Genomic DNA, 19,926 nt, shown 5'->3' with positions numbered 1-19,926 from the left:
TAAGGCCTGTGTCCTACATCTAGACTAAAAGGGAAATGGTTTCCAATACTTTACTGTTTGTTCCTTGGAGGTGAAGGGACACTAGCCCACTGGAACCTGTGGCTCTGGCCGGCCTTGCCCTTCTCTTCACTCCCTCTGCCTTTAGATTGCATTCCTCAAGCCAGCCACCGAAAGCCATTCCCTTATTTGGCCCCTTCTTCCTGATTACCAAAATCTCCCTTTGGTTCACTTAATTAACATGCCCAATTATAATTAAACACCTCACCCTAACACCAATTTTCCTCTTGTACCTCTTTAAACCGCCATTTGCTTATGCACCGTATCTGTCTCCTCTCTACCCAGAGGGACAAAGCGCCCTGCTCCCTCTCCCTTGTCCCCTTTCTCCCTCATCCCCTACCTCTTCACCACCACATCCTAGCCCATTCTAACACAGATCTCCCCTTCTTCTTTTAAAAAATTACACCTGCAAGGACATTTGCTGCCATTTTCTGTCTGAGTCTGAAAGCAGCCACTTTAACGTCTTCCCCACTTAATAAAGGATCTCTTTACAAAAATAGGTGTTTGGGTGTGGTTTATGCCTAATCTGGGGTCCGGGAGGAAGCTCCACTGTTCAGGAGTCTCCTTCAGGAGGCCACTGGCCTACCCTGTCTGAGCCAACGATAGCAGAAGGAGGGGTCCCTGGTTGTAGATGGAAGGCCATGGGCCTCTCATTTGTCTTTAGGTCACAGTGGTTCCAAGAAGGTTCCCTGGAGGACATTATGCAGACCCATGGTGGACCGCATTTGGAAACTCGTAGAGTTGTGTGCCCCAATGCTGTGTCTTGTCCAGTGTTGTCTAGTGCTTTAGCTCCAGCACCTAGTGTGGTGGCCAGGCACATAGGGATCATCAATACTTGCTTGTTAAATGAAATAAACCTAAACCAAAACCCTGCTCAAGGCTAATTTAGGACATTGCTCCATAGATGAAGCATATAATCATAAAATTCCATAGCCAAAACTCACCCACGCTCCAGCCTCCAACTCAATACTGCTATAAGTACACTGTTTTCTCTTTGACAAAGAAGAAGTTAAAATCCAGTTAGTCTATTGTGAGCTGGTTTTCTTACGCCCACACCGCATGTCCTCTCCTTCTCTGTCCAATTGTTGCTCTCTAACGTGCATATTAAATGGCAAGCAAGGTGGTGGTGTAGAAAAAAATAAAACCGTCAAAGAAAGACCTGTGCCCTCTTGGCACCTATTAGTGAGGAAATCAACTGTGTTGCTCTGAAAGGAATATTCTCATGCCTTGGAACAACACCCATGCTAGTTCTTTATTTTCCTTCTCGCCTTCGAATTTCTATGTCTATGAAAGTCAAGTAGAAGTGTCTCCTCCTCAGTCATGCCTGCCCAGAGCCCCCTCCTTACAATGATGTCTGATCATTTTATATGACATGGGTTCCCTCTGCATCAAAATATATAATATGAAACTGCAAAGCTGTCCATTGTACTACAGGTGGAGAAGCCCTGATTTAAGCTCTGTACCAGCGATCTGCTGGAGCAGAAGGAAGAGTGTGGGAATGGGGTCCAGGTGCTCAAGCAACTAATTTGTCACTCTCTCCTCCCCAGTGGCAGGCCATATCCCTGACAGTCATCGAGAAGGTTCAGATTGCAGCCGCCATCTTGGGTTCTCTCTTCCTCATTGCCAGTATCTCTTGGCTCATCTGGTCGACCTTCAGTCCCTCAGCAAAATGGCAACGCCAAGACCTCCTCTTCCAGATCTGCTACGGGATGTATGGTTTCATGGACATGGTGTGCATAGGTGGGTCTGGGGTGTTGTCTCCATGAGAAGTAATGAGCCGCATGGTAAGGAAATGGAAAGATCCCCAGCATCCCCTTCTACTTGGAGGTAGAACTGGGGTTGAGACCTCTGACCTCGGGTGAGACTATAGCTTAGGTATAAGAGGTGGGTGGGAAAGGAGGGGGCAGGACAAAGATAAATTGAAATCATTTCCAAACAAATCTGTCTTGCCCAGTTAGAGACAAGGATGAAGCTTGCCTCTGAGGTAAAGAAGGTCATTTGGAGAATTCATCTGCAGGGGTGTGGAAGGCTTCTCATTGCACAGCCTACAAGCCATGACTTGGCATATCTATACAGCAAGAAGCCCAGAAGCAGCCATGATAACAGTCTTTCTATTTTTATTTTATGTATGTATATACATGTGGGTGGATCACATGTGAATGCGTGAACGAAGGTTTATACATACATACACATGTAAGTATACATGTGCACAGCACATAGGTTTATGGGAAGGCGGTCAGAAGACAACTTTGGGTGTTGTCTTCAGATGCCTTCCACCTTTAGTTTGAGACAGGGTGTCTCATTGTCCTGGAACTTTGCCATGGAGGCCAGATGAACTGGCCAGTAGGCTCCAGGGATCTACCTATGTCCTCCACACCTGGCTTTTCACACGGACTCGGGATCAGAACTAGGTCCTCACACCTGTAAAACAAGCCTTTCTACAAAGTCGCCTCTTCACCTCTGGCCCTTTTCTTCTTCTATAAGCCTGTTCTATACCCCAACTCTCTCTAATCTAGTGGTATGTGTAGGACTGGGGTTCCACACAGCTCCAGGAGCCCCATGTGAGAGTAGGAAAGAGAATGCTGTTCTAACGCCTCACCTCTGCTTCACAGTGAGTTCTTCATGGTGAGGCAGGGGTGAAGCTTCCGAACAGCATTTGTAGGCATTCCAGGTAAGATGGGGTTTAAACAGCTTCAGGGTTTTAGGACAAAGAAATTAGGACCCACTTCTTTAGTTCCTGCCTCTTCCCTACCCAATCCTGAAGTCAACTCTTTTCTCCTGTTTTCCACCATAGCTGGTGGAGGGTTGGGTTCTTTTTGTTTCAATGGGGGATTGTGAGTATTGACTTCAAAGGTTTGCTCCATGCAAACAAGGAGGTGGAATGGCTCTGTTTGCTCTGAATGACACATAGTTAAACATTGATGATGCATCCTCCATCTGGAACTCTCATTGTATCCCCAGGTCACAGCACTGGGGGTGTGAATGTAGTGCAATGTTCTTCTCCATCAGTGGTGTTACATCAAATATGCTATACCACTCTGTTCAACAGGATAACATCTCCTCGTTATAACTGAGCTGAGATGATGGTGATATGAATTTCTTTGATCATTTAATATTAGAAATTGAAAAGACCTGGAGACTATCCTACTGATTTCAGAAGCCACGGCTGATCGCAGAAATGCCGGACCTTGTGTGTTCATCTAAGCCAATATATCATGTCTCTCTGGCTAACTAATTCAATATATCCATCCTGGGGACAAAGATTATTTTCCCTATTTTCCAGATTGTGAAATCTTGAAAGGTCCATCGCAGGCTAACTCAGCAGGAAAGTAGGACCTATGTTTTGTTGAATTAGGAGCGGCGGGGCCTGCGTCCCCAGCACCCCGCCGCCCGCATGGCTAGGTTATGCCCGAAATAATTACACGGAAACTGTATTCTTTCAAACACTGCCTGGCCCTGCTAGGTCCAGTTTCTTATTGGCTAGCTCTTACATATTGTTCTAACCCATTTCTAATATTCTGTGTAGCCCATGAGCTGGCTTACCAGAGAGGATCTTAACCTGCATCTGTCTGGAGTGGGAGCATCATGGCGACTCACTCACTCAGCTTCTTTTTCCCAGCATTCTCCTCTGTCTACTCCGCCTACCTAATTTTCTGTCCTATGAGGGCCGAGGCAGTTTCTTTATTATTAAGAAATCACTCCCCCATCAATGTTTCAATGCTTTCCCAGGATGACCATAGAAAATGCTAAGAAGCGACATAAAACAGAGAGTGCTGTGTGACCTAGACAAGGGAGCAGGGGCTGGTGGACAGGAGTGGGCAGCTGTAAGCAGATCCTGGTTGTGGTTGTGATATGGTGGCTGTGATGATGACCAGCGGTGATGTTGGTGGTTGTAAAGGTGACATTTGGTATTAGTTGCCCTTCTTCTGCAGTCTGTCCCCAGTAATACAGCTAACACTGGGTAGGTGTAACATAGAGGCTTTCTGAAGGGAGGATCAAGTGGAAGCTGCAATATTCAGCAGAGATGCTTTTCATTTTGGTCTTAACTAGTCGCTCAGCTTCACTAGAAAGCAAAGTTGGCATCTGTCTACGGAGTGCAAGACAGCAGCTCATCTCACTTCTCTTGGCACAGCCCCCTTCCACATGCCTCTGAGTCCAGGCTCATTCCTTGGCTTGAAAGTAAAATGAGACCCACAATGCCATTGCAGGGTCGACCTGAGCACAGTTTTCAGACGACCTGGAAATATTGGTTGGAAAAGGAATGTTGAGTAAAAGAATCCATATCCAACAGGTCCAAGCTACTGTATTAAGCCATGCAGAACCTGGATTTAAAAAAAATATATGATCAGGAGAAAAGAAAATAAGTCTAGGACAGGGCTGGCTCTAAGGGGCTAAGGGAATAGTCAACCCATCTGCCGCTACCAGTTTCTGGATTTCCTACGTTTTTCAGACACCAGCAACAATGTGTTCCCTAACACTGCTAAATAGGCATGATAGTAAAGATGTGTGTGAGCACTAAATGGGCGGATCTTTTAAAAATATACTTAATTCTCTATTGGAGGAGCATGAAGAGGGTGTTGACAGTTCAGGATGGAGGGGGGACTCTATGGCAAGATCCCACGAAGCCAAAAGCAAATGCTGTCTGCTTAGTGGTTGTGAAACCAAGTCTGTCTCATTCACAGCTATATCCACCCAGCTGGCTTTTGGGAGCATTGGTAATCACCAGGAAAACCCAGAGTAATAATTCTGTACAAGAATGGTCTTTAGCTCATCAAAGGAGTTTGCCTGAAGTGGCTTCCAGGGTCTCCAGTTTCCCCATCACGTACAGCATATCTCCAGGGCTGAGGTCAATGACGTTGGATGTGAGCATTTCCAGTAGGTAATGCATTTCATGATACAAACTGTCCCCAAAGACCAGGAACCTCTTGGTTTAGAGTCGTAAGCTCCTAGCCCAGTAGTTCTCAACATGGGGATTGTGATCCCCTTGGCAAGCCTCTATTACCAAAAAATAGGTACATTGCAATTCATAACAGTGGCAAAATTACAGTTACGAAGTAGCAATGAAAAGATTTTTATGGTTGGGGGTCACCACAACATGAGGAACTGTAGTAAAGGGTCACAGCATTTGGGAGGTTGAGAGCTACTGTTCTAGAGCAACGCATACTACCTACCATGAACGTCAAATATAAGTTACGAGAGCACAGAAAACTACCAAGCCCCTTGAAAGAAGTGATGAGGGTGCAACAGCTCTCCGAGGATCTGAGGGCTGAGCACTGTGATCCGTATTTCAACTCTGGGGCTTCACTAACCCGTGCTGTGCTAACCCAGGCTTAGCTGTGCTCTGGGTCACACAGCTCAGCCTGCAACAGGGTCGAGAATGGAACCACTCTAATTCCAGGGCACTTTCCATGGCCTATTTTTTTCTAAAAAATTTATTTATTTGTCTATTTTACATATATGAATACTTTGCCTGCATGTACGTCTACGCATCAGAACACAGCAACAGACAGTTGTGAGCTATTGTGTTGGTGCTGGGAATTGAACTTAGCGCCTTTGGAGGAGCAGAGTGTGCTCTTAAGCAGTGAGCCATCTCTCCAGCCCCTCTGGCTGCTCCATATGAAATTATACTTAACCATTTAAGGATGACCCCTAACCTAACAATATTGTAACACAGTGGACTTCAAGGGAGGCAGAAATTAACCCAGCCATAACCATCACAACAATCGGATGTTCACTGGGCCACATCTGCTCCAGTCTTTTGTTTGGGATTCAGGTGGTGTCATCATTATACCTTTTTAAAAGTCGGTGCTGTTTTAATGTCAATGGACTTTAGAAATTAGGATGAAATTTTGAACAGTCTACCTACCTGCTTGTGCTACTCTCTGGAGAGGGGTATTTTAGGTTAGGTAAATCTAATTCTAGCTCTTAACATGGATGTGGGAAATCTATTCATTATACACAAACATTATTGAGAGGAGAAAGAGAAAGCGCGTTGCATAGACACATTGAGACATTGAGACACAAGAGGCTCCTGTTCTGGAGCATCTCAATCTCATGGAGGAAAGTGACCACTGACACTCAGAAATCAGAGCTGTGCTGGGGTCTGGATACAGACACGGTTCCCAGGAAGGGAAAACTGGGTCAAAGTGCTTGGAATGACTGTAACTATTTCTTCAATAGCATCTACTGATTGCCTTGCTTTCCCCTAAACTCAAGACACGTAAAAGAGAGATGAATGAGATCTGTCTGTCCAAGAGTTCAGTCTCCAAGCACAGCATAATTTTGGGAGGATGTCTATCAGAGCCGAGAGGAAGATAGGACAGAGCAGAGAACAATGAACCCTCTTGAAGACCCTAAGAGACTTAATGGTAGAGTTGTTGAAAGAACTCTACCATTAAGTTGGTTACAAAAGCTAAACCAAAGTTTGTCCAAAAGAGGGAGAAGAATATTCTAGGCAAAGGGACTCATCTGCGTGGAAACACAGAGTGAGCAAGGTGTGCTAGAAAGCTGAGTGTGTTTGCGTGGCTCAGTGGCAGAGACACAGAGCAGGAGGTTGCTGAGGAGCAATGGGTTTGGGGAAGCTGGCTGACATCAAGTCATATGCTAAGAACTCTGGCACTGTTTCGCTGAGGACACAGAAGCAATGCCAAAATTTTACATAGGAAAGTCTGGTTAGACATATGTTTTTAAACCTATAAATCTAGCACCTATGGGATGCATAGATCAGAGCTGGGCAGATCAGAAGTAGGAGGGACTGGCTGACAAATGCTTGTGCTAATCAGAGCGGAGAAACAGAGTTGCCACACAGGAATGGCGGGAAAGAAGTATAGAGGCGACCCGGGGAGTCACACAGTCTGCAGAATGGATGGGATCAGGCAGGCAGTAGCTGGAACATAAGTTTGTCAAAGATGTCAGAACAAAAAGACCACCTTAAGCCTAAAGTGCAGACAGAAGGCCAAAACCTGTCCCTAAACCAAGGGTTTGTAGCCAAGAGAAACAAGTTGTTATAGACTGCAGAGATGAAAAGGCAGGGCCAGGGAAGGTGGATCACAGGGCCTGGGGTCTTGGGGAGGGTAGGGGCAGAAAGGCCTTTCAGAGCACACAGGTGGTTCTTTCTGGGTTATAGAGGAAGATTTTGAGGGCATTGGGCCAGTCCTGTAAGAGTTGGTGGCTAAGTGGAAGAAGGGGGATAATAAGGGAAGGGAAGGAGCTTTAGTCCATGCCCAGGGTTCTGCTCACAGTTGGGTCAGATCTGAAGCAGATGTGGAGATCGACAGGAAGAGCTAGAGTTGTGGGATTTGCTGAGTTAGTGTCGAAGTGATGCTCAGAGAAGAGGTAGCTTAGGAACATAGGACAGGTGGCATTAAACATTCAAGGAACTGATGGAGACAGAGCGGGGAGAACAGGGGGAACTAAGTCTCTGAGGTCAGAATGGTGGCATCTGAACTGACAGTAGTGGCAAGATGGGATGGTCTGGGGCCCAGAGCCATCTCAGTTTCTTACTAACTTGGTGTCCTCAAGTGAGCTTACCCCCACCCCTGCCCCCGCTCCCTGTTCTTCCTCGGGGAAGAACAGTGTCACTGGAGACTTGCTGAAAGGACCAAGAGAGCACATGTAGACGGCAGGTCCTCAGAACAATGAGTGCTGGGGATAGGAGACACATGACCAGGGTGCAATCCCCTTAAAGTGAGCAGTCAGCCAAGTTTCGCCAGCTGTCACTGGTTCAGTCACAGTGGAGACAGAAACGGAGCCTGAACCTGCCTTCCTTGTACAGTCTGCTCTTATTTTGAGCAGCATCTTTTCTTGAAGGTTCACAATTCCACACTCACTGCCTTCCACCAGGATCCGACCATATGTGGTGGCCTGAATCCACCTGCCTTCTCTTCAGTCATCTGTAATGACACTGTCTTCCGTAGCTGAAGTTGACAGAACTTCCAGCAAACAAATGGCATTCTCTGCTCCAGTGGGTCATGTGACTAGGGCTTAATAAGAGAAAATTAATTTAAAAGCTTTGGCAACAAACATAACTTTTAATCATTCCACAGACCTAAGAGACTGACCCTCAAAAAGTCAACTCTGAAGTCAATACTGCAAAAATGAGGTTGTCATCTTGTCGTGTGTGTTTGTCACTTGTGAGTGGAGTGGGGTTTGGGAAAGAAGAATGTCTCGAGATCACTTCCAAACCCCTAACAACAGAATATTAGAGCAGCCATTAGGTACAGAAACAACTGTTGTCATAGTTTCTTCTCTGTGTGGTCCCTTGAGAGGTTCCATCTTTGATGTGTAGATATCTAGCCCCTGTCCAGAAAACACTGGGAATAGGAGAAGGGCAAAAAGACTGTGAAACATTTGTAGTTTTGAATTTAATTTTAGGGCCAGTGAGAACGCTCAGTGGGTAAAGGAACCCTGGGATCCAGAAGGTGGAAGGAGAGAACTGATTCCGACAATTTGTCCTCTGACCTCCACACACATGCTTACACACACACAAATAAATGAATAAATAAATAAATACATTTAAATCTTAATTTTAATTCTGATGAAGTCGTTCTGGGTAGAAATGACTCTACCTATCCAGCCTGTTATTTCCCTGAACACTGGACAGAAAGCTGTGGCAGCCTGGTTTAATAGAATCTCGGAAATTCAGATGTCACCTAACAACCTCTATGGCCTCAGGCATATTTCCTCTCTACAAATGGTTTCCTCATACCCCGCCCAGGATTGAGAAGTTACTTACCGAGTAAAATGATGATAGAGTTCGCAAAGGTGTTTAACTTTGGCGGTAGGGCATCCCAGGAATGCCGAGCTGGGCGTGAGAAGCATCAGCTTCATAAAGGGATGAGAGAGTGGGTGGTCTGAACTCTTGTTATCAGCAGGGAGTTTGTCCAGTGTCTGGATTAAGGTTGACTCGTATCTTACCACCTGGAGCCTCATGGGCACAAGCATCTCTCTCCATAGCTAGGTTGCTGGATGCATTGGAGTGAGGATGATGACTCAGGAATGCTGTGCCTGTCCATTAGTGGGCTGGTGATAATAAATAGCCTAGATGCTCAAACCAGTTAATACCTGTTGGGGATGCCATGACACATGCCATCGAACCACAAACTGCTTTTCTCTGAAGGTGTATTTGTTAGGTAACGTGAGTAACCAACTTTGTGCAACCATCAGTGGTTTAACCCAGCAAGGTTCCAGAAGAGCAAGAGACTCTGCTCCACACAGTAATCCAGGAATCCGAGCCCCTCTCACTCTGTAGCCCCATGGTCTTTAGGCTTTTAAGCCTTTTGCATCTGTCTAGAATTAAGCAGGTCCTCCTCTAACACTTTTCCTTCAAAGCCTGTTTCCTAAACATTGGCCAGAATCTGTACACATTCACACTAGGGATGTGGCCTCTCCTAATTCAGAAAGGGACAGGAAAGGCAAGTCCTGCCCAGTGGCAGCTATATACGGAGGGGCAACCATGGATACTAGCCATCTCTATCACTGCAAGCCCACCCTGCTGAGTAACTTCAAAATATTCTGAGCTGTGATAGTCGGGTGAAAAGAAAACACCCTAGTTCCTAACTATCGTCTGTTAAAGCCTCAAGGATTTGAAGAACCCAAATTCTCCATGGATACAGAACACGTCAGTTATTTTTGCATAGCTGTAACCAAAATGTCTGACAGAAACAACCTAAACCAGAGACACTTGTTTCAGCTTAGGGTTTCAGAGGCTACAGTCCATCCTGGCAGGGAAGACACTGAGGTGGGGTGACTCGCCACTGTAGTGGGAGAGTGCGGTGGAGGCTTGTTCGTACGATGGGAGACAGGGAGCAGGGAAAGCGGGCTGGAAACGGGGGCACATGCAGCCTTCAAAGCCTCCCTCCCCCATGACCTACTTCTGCCAAACCCCACCTCCTAATGACTCCACAGCCTTCAAAATAGCACCCTAAGCAGGGGACTGAGGGCCTGCGGGGGACATTTTGGATTTGAACAATAACACAGAGTTTTGGTATGTCTGCCTACACAAACAACTTTTTAAATTTATAATAACATATGTGAAGCACAGCCTGGCTGTGCCTGGGAAGCATGAAGACATCTCTCCGGAGAGCATGAGGTGGCTTTGCCAATCTGGCATCCCCAGCCGCACCAAAAATAGCTGGTTATATTTACTTATTTATTATCTATGTAAGATGAAATCATGTGATATTTATTGACTAACGATGATAAGACAATCACTAGCATTCATTATGCATTGCGTTCTAAGTACTGTGAAAAGTGTTTCATGTACCATAGGGTTTTTTTTTTTAATCTTCTTTACCCCATGCAACTCTATGTTATGGCTGCAATTACAGTGCCCATCCTCCTGATGGGAAAGCCAACAATAGAGGTGACCCTCACGGAGTGTTTGATGTAGAACACAATTTCACGTTGGCTGCTGTTCAAGCAATACATCACACATTAAAACACATGTTGTGCAAGAGATCTTATCAGTCATGCTAGTAGAAATTGTATATAAGCATATAGAATTAAAAACAAACTAGTTACCTTCTCCGTAGTCTTTTGAGAGGTGTGCACATGACTTGGAGCATGGAGCAGGAAGGAGCGTCAGTCACGGGGCACTGCTCTGGTTTGGATACTCTAGGGTGATGTTCCACTTCATAGACAAACTGTGGGTCATTGAACAAGATGGTTAGCATCCCTGAGCTCAGTTTCCTCTTCTCCAAAACAGAGCTAAGATGGCTCCCCTCATAGGTAAGTTTCTGTGACGAATCTTTCATTTTGCAAAGCCCTTTTAGAGTGACAGAACATTGTAAGCACTCAAGAAATACTGACATCATCACCATGACTTTCACCATCACCATGGCCTTCCGCATCACCTCTAAGCATTGATACCACGCAGTGCAGCTGAAGAAGGCCAAGCCTCATGTCCACAGTCAGAGCCCACAGCTTCACAAAGGAACCTTGCAGGAAAACCCCCAACTGCACACGTCAGTACAGTACAGAAGCAAACCCTTCAGTGATACCAGTGCCTATGGAGGCTCCAAATTTCTCTCTCCCCTGTCCAATCCGATTGCATAAAGCTCACTTCACCCCCAGGCAGTCCACCATCTATTCCTTTCCGCGGAAGCGGCTTCTCATAGGTCTGCATTGCCCCTGAGAAGCAGAGGGGCAGCAATGGTTCCCACTCAGAAGCCTCAAGACACACTCTGTACCTTGACCAAAGTCAACCGGACCCATCAGAAGCCTAGCTAGGATGAGAGCTCTGGCAGAAGTCCCATCAAGGGGACACTCCCTTTCAGTGCCCAGGCACTGACAGACACTAAAGTAACGGACACAGAAGGAAAAGGGGCTTCCGTTGTCCCTCACCAAATACTCTTGGCATCTCTTGGCCTTTGATGCTGTATTGCTGGAGACCTTCACGTCAACGTGAGTTTGCCCAAGTGAGGCACCTGGGTCAATCCATCGCCACTTCTTTGGGCAGGCCCTCAGGAGTGCATCATGGCCATGCTGTGAGAAGCCTGAAGGTAGGTCCTGGAGAAGCCTCAGCAGCTAGATGCCAATCTGGTATCTCCCAGAAGCAATCCTCTGAGCCCACCAAAGTAGCTAGTCATATTTCTTATATGTGTGCCTGCTACTTTCTTTGGTTTGAGTTCTAGGACCTGGTCTTTGAGGGGTGAAATCAGGAAGGCAAGTGTTTGAGAGTGGGTGGGGATTCAGGGAGAGACATAAGGTCTTACCTCACCACTCTCTGGAAGAGAGGTAGTATTGTAGTTTGAGCGTGGCTATCCCCATACGCTCGTGTGTTTGAACTTTTGAGCCCTAGCTGTTGGTGCTGTATTGGGAGGGTGTGGAACCTTTAGGAGGTGCAGCTTTTCTGGAAGACGTAGGTGGGTCGCTGGAAGAGGGCCTGGAGCATCATAGCCCTGCCTCGCTTCCAGTTGCACCCCCTTACTCCTTGTGGATGCAGTGTGGGGGAGCCCCTTCCTCTCTTAAACTGCTTCTTGCCAGGTATTTGGTCACAGAAATGAAAAAAAAAAACAATTAATATAGAAAGCCTTCGAGGGAAGGGGTGACTGTGGTGGCGGAAAGGGAGGCCCCGAGGGGAGAGCTGATTCCACTCCTGTAGAGCCAGCTGGTGTCTAGAGCGCCTTCCACACAGCTGTCGTCCTCCATAAACAACGGCTCCTCCTCACAATGGAGAAGGAGAAGGGCTCCACAGAAGAGCAGACACCTATGGCGACAGGTAGGCAGTGAAGGGGGAAGAAGACATACGTGTGTCCTGCGGTCTTCCCTCCAATGGCCCACTTCATGTAGCCTCAATGGCAATGCCTACCAAGTGCGGCACTCGGGACCCCTCTCATAAAAACACAAGGAGGGGAACACCAGTTCCAACTTGCTGATGAGAAACTGAGGCCTGCAGTGATCAAATCCCTTGCTGAAGCCACAAGGCTTGCAAGTGGCAGATATACTGCTGCTCTATATAACCTCACTGGCAGGGGACCTGACTCTAAATTGTGGGGACCAATGGTCTTTAGGTCTAGGAAGTGGCCATTTCTAACATTGCCCTATGTTTTGACATCTGTCACATCTGGATAGAGCTTTTTTTTTTTCAAATTTACATGTACAAATTTGTACACTCACAAACACACACACGCACCCAAGTACACACATGGTTGTGCACATGATCATTGGCAGGTGTGCATGCATGTGTGTCCTCATGCATGTGGCAGCCAGAATGTCAATGTCAAGTGTCTTCTTCAATTGTTTCTCGACCTTTTTAGAGACAATGTCTCTCACTGAATCTGGACCCTGCACTTCAGCTATACTGGATGGTCAGTAGGCCCTAGGGAGCCTTCCATGTCTAGGATAAATATATATATTATGGGATGCATATATTATGGTGTGTGTGTGTCTGTCTGTGTGTGTGTGTGTGTGTGTGTGTATCCCAGAGCTGGGATCATGGGCATCTGTTGCACGTCTTTTACACAGATGTTGAGAACACAAACTCAGTTCTCCATGCCCAGCAAACACTTTACTGTCTAAGTCTCTTCCTCCTCTTTTTGAAAACTAAAAATCTAGCTAGGAGGTGGGGGCACACGCCTTTAATATCAGCACTCAGGAGGTGAAGACAGGAGGATCTCTGAGTTCGAGGCCAGCCTAGTCTACAGGGATAAACGTGCTGTCTAGGCAGCACTGCTCATCATAGCCACCCTGGGCGTCATCAGAGTCACCGGAGGCTTCTGTGCGATGCAGATTCTCAAGCCTGGTCCCAGACCGACTGAGTCAGGTCTCCTGGAAACAGAGCCAGGAATCTGTGAGTTACCACGCTCTCTGACTATTCTGCTATATACCTACATTTCAAAAGCACCATCTCAGAATTGTCAACAACTTTTACGTCACGTAAGCCAGAACGCTGGCAAGAGATGAGGGTGGGAAGGATTTCTCTGGGTCCCTGAGAGGGTTAGAAGCTTTCCTGTAGACTTCTTGATCAACTTGGCATGACCTGTTATTGTACAAATGGTGGGAAGCAATGCTGTGCCCCCACCGCACCCCACCCCCACGGCAGGGGCTCAGAGACATACAGAGTGGGCACTCGAAAGAAACAGCATGGGGTTAAGTTGTGTCTTTCCACTCACAGGAAAAACCTAATGGTCAAAATGCATCAAGGCTGGGAGGCTTTTTAGAGAACTCCTTGTTGTTGCTATGGTTATAGGGTGTGGAGGAGCTGTGCAAGCAGGACTGCCCACTCACGGTGGTGACCAGCCTTCTTCCATTCCTCATGGTCTAAGCAAAAGGCCACTTCCTTATCTCAGCTGGAGATAGGGAAAAGGGGAGAGAGACGTGTCTAACAACCTTTAGAACCTATAACCCTGAGAGAAAGGAGCGCCCAAAAGTTGGAGACACATTAGAGAGATGAAATGTCTATTCTTCGGAAGCAGGATTTACCACAAATACAGTCATGATTTGGGTACATAGCAAAGACTTGCTCAAGAGCTGTTAAATTGCATGAGAAATCCCAGGGAAGGACTCAGGTAAAATTTAATACATGTCTTGCTTCCCTCCCTCCCTCCCTTTCTTCCTCCTTACATTTTTTCCTTGTTTGTTTTTGAGTCAGGGTCTCATGAAGCCTATGCTGGTTTCAAACTTTCTGTGTAGCCTGCCATGACCTAATCTCCCCAGCCTACTGCCTCCACTTGTCACGGCTAGGATTGCAGGCTTGCACCACCACAATGATTTTCGCCATACTGAGGACCAAACCCAGGGCCCTACAAATCCCTGGAAAGCTTTCTGCTGGGAGAGCGCCATCCCCGCCCCTTCCTTCTCCTACATCCCAAGCACTTCAGCAATAGTTGTCTGCTCACCAGAGCTCAACCTTTTTCTCCGTCCACTGCCATTTTCTACCCTTCGCCCTACTTTGCCTCCTTGTTGACTGCTCAGCAGAAGAGCCCAGACTCATCGTCCTTGTTTTTAAGAAAAATTCCTCTATGCAGGGAATCAGTAAATATCTTTGTGAAGCAAGAGGCGGGAGGGGCCAAGTGGGGAGAATGGAAATGAGGTAGTTTATGTTTTTCCAACTTTTTCCAAATAAGTGTTATCTAGAAAAACAGGTGCACTGCTCCCTTCTCAGCCGCCTATTCATTAAAATGCTTTAATTACCGCCTGAACACTAGACAGGCAATTAAAAGGCAGTATTCAAACCAAAAATTTAAGGCACCCTCTTCAATCAGAGTAAAATTGTCTGATCGAGGAGCTAATTAAAAATGGAGTGTAGAGATTCCAGCCAGAAATTTTGTCTGAGGCCTCAAAAGCCCCCCGATTCTCTGTCCTCAGGCCCACACTCCTCTTTAGTAAGTCTCTGTGGTGTTCCTGGTGTGACATTGGCTATGGAGACTCAGTCAGAGCCTGTCGCCCAGAGAAAGGTACAGACAGCATGCCAACGCTGCGTGTGGGACAAACAGATGAACAAATGACTTTAGTGCGTAGGTATACATGTAAGAGTAAGCAGAGGTAATGGGAGTTGGCACCCCTGGGGACAGAGGGGAAGCCTCAATGTCCAGCATCCATCACACTGGGTCGGGGTCCATGGGGGTCATTAGGAAATCATGCTTCCTCTAAAGCTATTGTCTGCGTTCCCCCTCCCCCCCCAGAGCTAGGAACCAGTGTGTCTCCCAGTGAACTCTTGAAAAGGCATAGAGAGAAATGCAATTTGGGAAGCTGTTGGATGCTGGGAGAAGTGGCAGAGGTGGCTGCTCTTTCCCCCACAGAGTCTGTGTTGAAGCCCAGAAGCTGTGAGGTGTTCCCATGCAGGACTTGGGCTGTTGAGGAGGTGAGGTAACTAGTCCATGTTGCCCCTGGGAGCCAGCTCTTGTCCTGGGGTTTCCATGGCTGCAGGACAAACTCTGTCTGTGTCTCCTGGCCAGTGACACAGATTCAGCCTTCCGACCTCTTCATTCTAAGGACAATCATCCTCTTCTTGTTTTGCTTATCTCTTCCCCTAGCCTCTCTGTGGTGACCCCTGGACAACAGGTCAGCATTAGTGACTTCTCTGCATGCTTCTCTCATCAAGGTAGCTGTGTTCTGAGGAGACCGCCTCCCTCGTAGCTGTCTCTCTGGTGGGTGCTCTTTCACAGGCTGTGGGGCCAAGAAGTAGTGTTCACAGGCATCTTACTGCCTGCCACTACACCCATCCACGCTGTCTTTGCTCCTCCCACCCTCAGGAGCTCCAACACTTTGAAATGCATTCCTCTTTACAGTCTTAGCCCTTGGTGCAGCTGGCTGCTGCCTGCCCTGGCTGCCCTGCAGGCCTTTCTGCACATCACTCACACACACCCTCCTACCGTTCCCACCCCGGCATCTTCACACATCAGTATACTGCCTTCTTGGAGGCATCTTGGAAATGTGTGGCTTGTTCTCTCTCTCTCTCTCTCTCTCTCTCTCTCTCTCTCTCTCTCTCTCTCTCTGTATGTGTATGTGTGTGAGTATGTGAGTATGTGTGTTATTTTTTCCTTTTATTGAAAGAGGATTTTTTTCCTCACTTAATATATCTCAATTAAGATTTTCCCTCACTCTATTCTTCCCCATTCCTCCCCAAGTCCCTTCCCATCTGGATCCACCCCTTTCTGTCTCTCATTAGAGAACAGGCTTCTAAAGAATTATAATAAAATATAATAATATGAAAACTATCACATCAGAGTTGGACAAAACAAACAGAAGGAAAAGAGAAAACAATGACCCATTCATTCACACACTCAGGGATTCCATCAAAACACTAGCTAGATTGGAAGCCATAATACACACACACACACACACACACACACACACACTCGCACACACACACACACACACACACACACACACACACACACACAGGACCCAGGGTAGACCTGGGCAGGCCCTGTGTATACTGATTCAGTCTCTGTGAATTCGTATATGCATTGATCCTATTGATTCAAAGGGTTTTGCTTTCTTGGTGTCTTCCACCCCTGTTGGCTCTTTGCACTTTCCAGTCTGTGGGGTTCCCTAAGCCCTGAGGGGAGGGACTTGATGAAGAGATCAGGCCTGAGTGTTCTGTGTAATGTTTAATTGTGGGTCTCTGCATTTGCTCCCACGCTGCAGGAGGAAGCTCCTCTGGTGATAGCTGAGCAAGGCACTGACCATATTTGTCTTTCTGCAGCTGGGATCCCTCCCTCTGGATGATTTCTTTCCGTGTGGTTTGTTTCCCATTGCAGTTGGACCCTAGAACTTACATTGAATCCTTTATTGTTTTCTTACAAGTGACTTCCCCTTTTGTTTTCTATCATTACTTTATCTATTAAGGCAATGGTTGTCAAGCTGTGAGTCGTGACCCCTTTGAGAGGTCACATACCAGATACCCTGCGTATTAGATGTTAACATTGTGATCCATAACAATAGCAAAAAAAATAGCCATGAAGCAGCAACAAAATAATTTTATGGTTGAAGTCACAACAGGAGGAACTGTGTTAAGGGTCACATCACGAGGAAGGTTGAGGCATTGAACATATTAAGGCATTCCATTAATTAAAAACCACACATCAGCCGGGCGATGTTGGCGCATGCCTTTAATCCCAGCACTCGGGAGGCAGAGGCAGGTGGACCTCTGTGAGTTCGAGGCCAGCCTGGTCTACAAGAGCTAGTTCCAGGACAGGCCCCAAAGCTACAGAGAAACCCTGTCTCGAAAAAAAAAAAAAAAAAAAAAAAAAAACCACACACACACACACACACACACATCAAGCTTTTAATACCATATGATATGAACTTTTCTTCAGGATAGAAGGGATACTAAAGCATGCTTGGGAGATGTATATCAGAGCACTCAGCAAACTGTTTGGCTTGCAAGCAGGATGACCCTCAGTGGGTTCTGGGGATGCAAACTTAGGTCATGCATAGTAAGCACTTGGCCCACTGAGTCATGTCCCCAGCCCTGGTGAGAGATTTCTTGAATCTGATTATAGATGAATAGATGTGACAACGGAAGAAAGAGGGTGGAGTGGTGTAAGAGGGGGAAGCAATAACTGCTTCTAGAAGTTGAAAAAGTAAGGAAACATTCTCCCCCCAATCCTTCCGGAAGAGTAGGCCCTGACAGGTGACATCTGCACTTTAGCCCATGACCCTGACCCCAGAACCGTAAGAGAATGTCTTTATGCCACTTCAGGCCACCTACCACCTTCTGGACACGTACTGTGGCAGCCACAGTGAACCAATAGTCACCACCACCATCCAGATCCACATGCCAGCCCTGGGACTATCTACATCTGCGCGAATGGCACCTTCATCACCCAGCTAGGGCAGTTACTCAGATGCTTCCCTGTGCCCAAGGCTCATTTATCAGCAAATCTGTCAGCTCCTCCTGCAACCCACAGTCTGCCTCCAAAGGCATCTCCTTCCTCCACTGCTGTGTCCCTAGCACTGGCCACCCATTTTCAGCTTCAATTAGGGTGTCGCTTCCCGCTTAAGTTTAGATTTCTGTTCTTGCCCCTTTTGGAGCACTGGTGAATTTCCTTAAGAGCAAACTTATCAATGCCATTCCTCCTTCTAAGTCCCCTCAGGGGATGACAATTCATACTGGATAAAATCTAAGACACGATCAGAGCTGGAGCTCTGCCCCCCTTGTCCTCCTCTCTCCGCCTCTGTGTGCGTGTGCTGTGCTGGGCATGCCGGCCTCAGTGCCATGGCCTTTCTCTTCCCTCTTGCTAAGACGACTCCAAATGCTTACAGTCAAGGGCTATTTAACCCCACTTCATCTTCCTCCCAGCATGTGCCCGCACAGGAAAAGAATCTGGTTGGTTTATTTGCATACTTATATGTGCTTCCTCAGTTAAATGTGAGTTCTCTAAGGACAAGGCTTCCTGTCTCCGGCCCTGCAGGGTCCCAAGTGCTTTGCAAGGCCTCCAGTTGATGGCCATTTGCCTTGTGTGTGCCTTGTGTGTGGCCTGCTAGGTGTGGCTCGTTTCCACTGGCTCCCACTTCATTTGGCCAATATAACTGCAAGAATGCTCGCTCTGCCAGAGAGATTTGTCTTTCAGGAGCATAGGCTATGCAAAGAGCCAAGGAGTGAAGTTTCAGATGCCATTCAGCAGGATTGGACTGACCACAGGATTTCACTTAGGTTGCCTTTTAAAGGTGCACGATTCATTCAACACCTGCTAAGCACAGGGTGTCGTGAATACATAATACAACGAGGAAAAATATTTACATGATGACTTAACTGAAGAATCTGATTGTGTCAAGCCAAGAAGAGGGCAGGGTGGAGCAGAAGGAGGTGAAGGCACTTCATGTAGATCCTGACTATTTCATGACCTTCTTCCTTCTGGTGACTCACGGAGCCCAGGAACCCAGAGGGGCTCTGGAACCAAGTGGCACGGAGCTGGAAGGCAAATTTGGGATAAAATCAACACAGTGAAATAGCATCTTCTCCAGTGCGTGAGTGCATGTGTGTGTGTGCGTGCGTGCGTGTTCGCAAGTCAAGGAAGTGGTGGCATTCGCCTACAGCCGCTGACCCTCTGTGCTTAGCCGTTGTCTTCTCTTCCTGCTAGGTCTCATCATCCACGAAGGACCCTCGGTATATCGCATCTTTAAGCGCTGGCAGGCTGTCAACCAGCAGTGGAAAGTGCTGAACTATGACAAGACAAAGGACTTAGAGGATCAAAAATCAGGAGGCAGGACAAACCTACGGACTTCCTCATCAACCCAAGCCAATATCCCCTCCACGGAAGAGGAGGTAGCCAGCCCCCCAGCCCGTGAGGACGGCTCCACCAGGGCCTCCAGCCATCCCTCAGACCCTGTGTCCCAACACCACTGTGCTTACACCATTCTGCACATCCTGAGTCACTTGAGACCTCATGAACCGCGGAGCCCGCAGGGCAGCAGCCGAGAACTCGTCATGAGAGTCACCACGGTGTGAACCGAGGCTGGGAGGAAGGCTGAGACTGCACACACCACACCGCAGGAAAGAGGCTGGGCCAGGAGGGGCCCAGGGAGCAGGGATGGGAGGCAGAAATCCAGCAGTGGGTGGTGGGCCTCGGGGGAGCTGGAGCAGAGGGGAGCAGAGGGGAGGAACCTGGAGCAGAGGGGAGAAGCCTGGAGCAGAGGGGAGCAAAGGCGAGGCTGCCCGCTGGAGCCTGTTGGTTTCACAGCAAGGGAAAACCAACACAAACTCCACAACAGTGGGTGGGACAAACGGAACCTGCCCCAAGGAAACACTCCTCCCTGGAGAGTGACAAGTAGCAAGGCACCCAGGAAAGGTTGGGCAGAAAATAGTGGCCGGTACCTGAGGTACCTGATGTACCTGTGGGTGAAAGGGCAACAAAGAGAAACAGCCAAGGGCACCCAGGGAAGGGCTTTTGTAATCCACACTTCTCTCTCAGCCTTGGG

The 19,926-nt window shown here is 47.4% G+C and overlaps 1 protein-coding gene across 1 annotated transcript in view; it reads left to right on the top strand.

The window, feature by feature from the left end:
- The window catches only part of Marchf4 (membrane associated ring-CH-type finger 4), a 129,179-nt gene extending 109,636 nt beyond the window's left edge, over positions 1–19,543 (top strand). The window contains exons 3-4 of the mRNA XM_050123772.1: positions 1,605–1,797; positions 19,089–19,543. Coding sequence (XP_049979729.1) covers positions 1,605–1,797; positions 19,089–19,456 — 561 coding nt within the window. The 3' untranslated portion in view covers positions 19,457–19,543. The remainder of the gene's footprint in view (positions 1–1,604; positions 1,798–19,088) is intronic.
- Positions 19,544–19,926: the final 383 nt, after the last annotated feature.

The sequence above is a fragment of the Alexandromys fortis genome, unplaced genomic scaffold (genome assembly GCF_014885135.2).
Source record: "Alexandromys fortis isolate MF-2015 unplaced genomic scaffold, M_Fortis_MF-2015_v1.1 scaffold_220, whole genome shotgun sequence".
Lineage (NCBI taxonomy): Eukaryota > Metazoa > Chordata > Mammalia > Rodentia > Cricetidae > Alexandromys > Alexandromys fortis.
The sequence above is the reverse complement of the archived record's forward strand: the minus strand, read 5'-3'. Positions and strand labels throughout refer to the sequence as shown.